The following is a 6,637-nucleotide window of genomic DNA, read 5'->3' as shown; positions in this document are numbered from 1 at the left end:
CTTTTAGCCGTGTTTGACCTTTTGCAATGACAGATCTGACCACCAGCCTTCGAGTGGCTTCATGTGTGTTCTTTGGGGGAATGAAAATGACATATTGTAGCGTTCAAATCAAGTGTAAACGTGTGTCCATGTCTGGTTCTCACCTTGAGTCTTGGTTTGCCCTCAGAGCCTTGCGGTGACCCTGCGGCACTAGTCTGGACCAGAACAAACTCCTCACTGGTGACGGTGGCGACGGACTCGGTAGAGCTGCTGACTTTTCCAAGTGAGGAGCGGTCGTCCATGGCTGGCTGGTTTACTCGGGGCCGGCTGGGGAGACCAGGGTTAAAGCTCTCCCCTTCCCTGTCCCGACTGGTCCGCCCAGCTCTGTGGGAAGACAAAGATATCGCATTAGACTATACGTCCTACTGAAAGAGTTACAAGATGATCTTAGTGATTGGGAGTACTACACAACGTAGGCGGTGGCGCATCGGTCTAGGATCTATTAACACTGGCGAATAAAAGAAGGTTTGTCGTGTTGTCATTGCGATGTGTAATGCCAAACCCAAACACACCCATTCAGTACAGAAAGGAAATGCCAGGCACTGGCCAAACAACTCCCTGGTTTGTAGGCCATATATTGTGTTATTTATTTAAGTTATTCTAAGCCCCCTGTCATCTTTGAGTTAATGACACCAGCCCAGAAGTGAGCACAATTTGTAAGCATTACCACAAATCTGCTGTTCCGCAATTCTTTAAATTGTTTGCAGTGCTTAGGGTGTGATAAGGGCCTGTCACAGTGTCTGACAAGTCCAAGCTGGCAGCCACATTTCTGTTTGGTCCTATTTGCTCATCCTCATAAATATTGTGAAAGTATTGAAATGCTCAATCCATGGAGAAACACACACAGCCCGCATTCAGAAACCGTGCCTTTAGACAAACCTCCAGGATTTCGTTACAGTTGTGACATCACAACTATACATAAAAGATGGACCACTTCAAAGTTTCAAACGTAAACATTCTAAATGTGTCTCAGTTTCTGTTACTCTTGTGGAGTCTATGTGAAGAACAAAGACAAAGTCTATCTGCACATCTGTATCAGCCCGTTGCCTCTACATGTTACATCCTGCTGGCTCATTCGTTTTGTCAACACGTCTTCAAGCACAGCTGGTTGAAACCTGACTCTGAAAAATTAAACGAGCATAAATAAACAAAACACCCGTAGAATTAAGGCCGTGTTTTGTAACAGTTCTGTTCTGTACTGTTTCTGTACTGATCAGCAATAATTAAATGAAGCCTGGCGGATCTATTGTTTTGGTTTTAACAAACACTATTGACTATTGTGAGGATATGCTGCTTTTCTCCGTTTCATATAATTATGAACTGAATATATTAGGGTTTGGACTGTTGGTCGGACGGAACAAGACATTTGAAAATGTATCAAAGCCAAAGGTTCATGTGCTCAAATCACACTTATTCAATTACACAGCAGCATTTTCTTCACTTATGCATTGGCTCTGTTGGATCATCATCACATGTCCCTTCTTCTCAAATCCTACTGGATCTGACGCAAGGGTTGAACACACTCCAGCCACACTGAACTGTCTATTAATCATAATTACTTAATGTTGACTGTAAGTACAGCTTCTCTCTCCCTCCCCGGCTTCCTCTTTGGCTGTAACTCGAACTGTAAACTCAGGAGCTAGTTTGCACCCAGTCATTACCGGCCTGCTCCTCCGGTACAGTCATAGCTGATAGCTACATAACCACTGGCTGTATGGAAACTGTGAGTGGCCTGTGGTGAGGACAGGCCCACAAGGCCAGGGCTAAGCGTACACATTACATCTTTGAGGGCGTGTATGTGTGTTTCTATGGTTCTCGCTGTTTTGTTACAGATGTTAACAGACACGTATGAATACTGAAACACAAAATCGCAGCTTTTCCCTTTGACTACCGTCATCCGACTTGGCGTCTCTTATGGTTGTAGATAATCGTGGCTACATGCCTGACTTGTGTCTCAATCTAACTCCATCTATATATGACTGCTGACCTTCGAGTGAGAAATACAAAGCCAAGACTGCCCAACCTGCTGACTGCATCTTTTCTACCTCGGAATGATAATGGAAAATAACCGAAGCGAGCAGCCCTGCCATTGCAGTGTGGTAAACCTTTTCTACGGGTAGCCTTTTTAGGACAGTATTACTTTAATATCTTTACGTTTGTGCAATCTTTCTTTATTTCCTCACATCATCGGGACATATTAATGTTCCTGGGAACCTTTCTGTGCAAAAGCATCCATCGCACAACTTGTTACAAGTAACCTCAGTCAGTCGTAACATGAACACGATTGAGCCAGGTGACTCTCCACAAAGCCCCACAGAGAGGAACCGTTCATTCTCCTTTATAACCGGGACTGACACCTGCTTTGAGGCTTGTTGGTGAACATAAGAGTGCGTCTGTTTTCAGCAACACTTTACACGCGTCATTGAAATCACTTCACGTTGAAGTACACTGTTTCTAACTGAAGTACGATGTTATGACAACCTGTACTACTGCATACAAGACTATGAATAGATTACGTAATGAAGACAATCCTAATTCATCAAGGTGAAATGTAAGGTCACCAATTCCTGCTATACTGGTTAGTTCTCTGGCTGGCTGGCAAAGGCTACTTCAGAATAAACTAGTTCCTACATGACAAAGAAACACCGCTCCATTAAGACACACAACAAAAGGCCACGTTGGTTGAGTGCTAATGCTAAAGCCTGGCCCGTATCAGACTACCTGTTTATTCCAGTTTGTTCAAACATCCACAATCTACTGCTGTTCAAGAGACTGCTGGTCAAGGGCTGAAAAAAGCAATTGCTTTTTCTTGAACTTAAATGATTAGTTGATTCTCAAAATACATGTGCATAATCAACTTGTCTTAGCTCTACATCATTTTAAAATGTTGCTTATATCAACCGAAGCAGCTTGAGCAATTCAAAACCAAGTCCAACTCCCGATTACTTCATAGCTGCACTTGCAAAAGGGCTCAAAGTGAAACTCAACTTAACGGGCAGACCCTGATGTTGTTCAAAGTAAGAAAATATGTTACTAAACCCTATAAACAATGTGGGACTTTATTATAACAAAATAATATGGTGTAGTGTAGTGTAATATAGTTTGGAGTAACTCTCCTCTTATGGGGCTAAATTAACTTCTAACAAACTTATTATTGTCATTTCGAAGCTCCGGATGAAACACATTGATATTTGTGTTGATATCTCCTGGTCCTGCTTCAGTTATGTCTTGCGGATGTTTAAGTCCCAGTTTTCTCAAGTCACCCAGAGACAAATCCTGGAGAACAAATACTTGGACAAAATGACAGCAGCCGCAGTGAGTTGACAGATGTTCTACTACACACCTGTAAGCCCTACAGTCGACTAAAACTCAACTGAGTGGAATATGTCAAACAAAAGCCTTATGAGCCCTTTCTGAAGTAAACACAAATTCTGTGTATAAATGGTTCATTTCCACAAAAATAGTCACCTAATGACCAATAATAAATTTAAATGTTTATGCTCTTTTTATGCAGCTGAGGAGACAGTTGTCAGTGTTTGTGTATAGTGCCTGTGGGGTCTTTTCTCACTCATTTCTGCAGTACACTGTTATTGCTGCAGGCCTGGATGGAGCACATCACAGTCTCTCACAGCATCATCAGCAGGCATAACATGGCAGCTTCCCTCTATCAACACGCACGTTTAGGAAGGGCAAATAAAAATGACAAAGGTACTTGACATATTGACAGACTCATCTCACAGCAGCTCGCGTTTGTTAATACAAACAACATCGACACTCAAGGCAGAATTAGCTGGTGGCAAGCTAACTCATCCGTGCAGTCACCACAGCCATTTCATAACAACATGAATAGAATAACATTTGACACAAGTAGGTCTGTAGACAAGGAGCTCGCTACCAGAACAGGTGAAAGCAGGCTAAAGAGGACGTACCTGTGTGTGCCAGGCTAGACCTGCGAGCTAAAGCTAAGTTTGGCTAACGCTAACCAGCTCGAAGTCCAAAACAGTTGGACCACTATCTGGAGGAGCGAGCTCACTCAGCGACACCCCGCCCGACTCCGGAGGAAGAAGGACGAGAAAAGAGAAGGAAAACAACGTTTCTATTCTCACTGCGTGTAAACGTGACACTGAAACCAACACGTACGTTGAGGAAAAAGAGCTGTCAACTTACTTGTTGAGAGCGTAAAGGAGTTGCTCACTTGCTAGCTGTCAGAGGAGTTGCAGCGAAGATCGTATATGTTTAAGAAGATGAATCACAAGGGAGTTTAGTGACATACCTTCCGGTTTCGAATGTTAGCGTAATTACACGCATGCGCAGTACTGCTGCAGAGCGTCCGGCTCACACTGGACAATGATTTATATTTCAGCTCTGCCATGTAGGTGTATGTACATACTGTATGCACATAAACAAAACATTTATGTTTGACGTATGTTCAGTCTCTCCTATATAAGAGAGAGAAAGGTACAAATGTTTTATTGAATTAATAATAATTGAATAGGCATACTGTGTGTGTGTGTGTGTGTGTGTGTGTGTGTGTGTGTGTGTATATAGTATTGTCAATCATCACACAAATAGGCATTTCAAGCAGTTACAAATCTTTAATTCAAAAGTTAACACTGTCAAATATTACTGTTTCTGTATTTGTCAGGTACAATATCTGTTTTAACCATATTTCTAAAAATCTTTTTTCTCTTTTTTCAAAGATAACGGGTTAAGTAGGTAATAAAATAGCTAGTTAATACAATGCCTAAATAAATGAATGATGACTATGTATCCTTTATTGTGGTTGTGAACAACAACATGGAGAAACACTGCTTCTATTTCACTGAATCAGAGATTCTAGACATTTCTGACCAGATTTCACAAGTTTTCCGAAAATCAAACCTTTCAACCTTTAGTGATGAACTTTCATTTTACCCGTCCTCTGTACATTTATTTGCCCCTTTAAATTAATCCAGAGAAGAAGAAGAAAAAACAATTCTGGTGTAAAATGGTCTAAAGGAGTTTTAAGATATATAGTGTAATGGCACTGCAGTTGGCATCTACTTAACCTTAAAAAAAAGTAATTGAGAAATAAGTGAGGTAGCTGCTGATCAATGAATTATAATTATGTTATATGCACTGTTGTTTAATGCTTGAATGATAACACTAGGCCTGTCAGAAAATCTTGCAAAATCACCCAACGTTATCACACCATGCAAGTCCTCAAGGTTTCTTGCATTGCTCATTCAGCCTCACTGATTCTTGCAGTAGAGATAAATATAAATACAAATATCACAAGAAATATTATAATGTATGACACGCAATGCTGGGTAAGTGTTATGTAGAAAATGAGCATTGTGAAACAGTTTTCAATCACATAAATGTGTATTCTAACTTCCTCACAATATGAAAACAAAAACATGAAAATAAATAACTTGATTATTTGCATTTCAAAGATTCAACATGAGAGTAGTACGGGAGTATAGGAGGAGTGCGTAGACAAAATAGCACAAACTAGTAAATCATGCTCCCTCAATCAAATGCATCATGTTGAAATCCTAGGGAGCATCTCTTTTTCATCAAGAACACAATGGGATCAGGAGGTGAGCATTCATTGCTTTCTGGTTCATAATTACACATCAAACTTTTTGCATCACCGTCAAAAGAGAAATTCATCAGTTCGTTTCACGATTGCTACTGTTGCGTTCAAGGGCTCAGGCGTCCTTGCTTGTTCACAGGCCTTAGGGGACAAATTGGGGGTTCAGTGTGGATCTGGCAACCCCAGAGAACTACTGTATCCATGATCCAGTTTTATATACTTATATCTACATGTGCATCAGATCGTGATGGGTGTGCACCGTCCTTCCAATATTCCTCCAATAAAGAGAAAAACAGCTGAAAGGAGATGACTGGAGATAAAGAGCTGCAGTAGTTTGCATAGAGAAAGCTCCAGTCGTCCGCCCTCCTCCACCTTTCCTGTAACTCAAGCATGCTTCTAGAGATGCAGAAAACTGCAGAGAGGATGTTGACTTTTCCTTCATGTAACTTTTTCCAAATTAATTTCAGTCTCCATTCTGCTTATCAAGACAACATTGCTTCATATTTACTACATACTTTATCATACTACTTTTTTTGTCTTTTTGTCATTAGGAAGATGTGTAGCAGGGGAAAATCATAAATGGTCTAAGATAGCCCTCGGTCATTAAATACACAGTAGCAGTCAACAGACAGTTTACAAGTTCACAACCATATCCTTCATGTGGGAGCACAAAGAGACATTTTCTTACAGGAAACCTACAGTTTTATCTACCGTAAATTACAGAATTACTATCTTTGTGAACATCAAAACTTAAAATTCAAGGGTATAAACTGAGGAGCTATCACAGACTTTAGTCTTCAGCAAGTTGTCTTGGAAAATTCCCCAAACCCTAAATAAATGTGATAACCTCCACAAACAGCGGGCCTTTATCCAGTAGATCCTCACTGGCAGCTGCAGCAGGTGTCTAAAGTATGTCTGTGGTCGTTGTGGTGGTGGTGGTGGTGTGTGTGTAGGTGAAGAGAGGGATGTGTGCGTGTGTGTGTGTGTGTGTGTGTGTGTGTGTGTGTGTGTGTGTGTGTG

General features: G+C 41.1%; 1 protein-coding gene across 4 annotated transcripts in view; it reads right to left on the bottom strand.

Annotated features, from left to right (window-relative positions):
* The window catches only part of rabgap1l (RAB GTPase activating protein 1-like), a 104,015-nt gene extending 99,670 nt beyond the window's left edge, over positions 1-4,345 (bottom strand). For 3 of the 4 annotated variants that reach the window (XM_031859564.1, XM_031859566.1, XM_031859567.1), the window contains exons 1-2: positions 4,207-4,345; positions 144-363 (exon numbers count right to left, since the gene is read on the bottom strand). In XM_031859564.1, the coding sequence (XP_031715424.1) occupies positions 144-281 (138 nt within the window). In that variant the 5' untranslated portion in view covers positions 282-363; positions 4,207-4,345. Of the gene's footprint in view, positions 1-143; positions 364-3,968; positions 4,163-4,206 lie in introns of those variants that run through there. The other variant, XM_031859565.1, reaches the window with a different exon arrangement.
* Between the last annotated feature and the right edge of the window lie 2,292 nt (positions 4,346-6,637).

This window comes from Anarrhichthys ocellatus, unplaced genomic scaffold, assembly GCF_004355925.1.
Source record: "Anarrhichthys ocellatus isolate YVR2014 unplaced genomic scaffold, GSC_Weel_1.0 scaffold22, whole genome shotgun sequence".
Classification (NCBI taxonomy): Eukaryota; Metazoa; Chordata; class Actinopteri; order Perciformes; family Anarhichadidae; genus Anarrhichthys; species Anarrhichthys ocellatus.
Note: the sequence above shows the minus strand (reverse complement) of the source record. Positions and strands in the feature narration are given on the sequence as shown.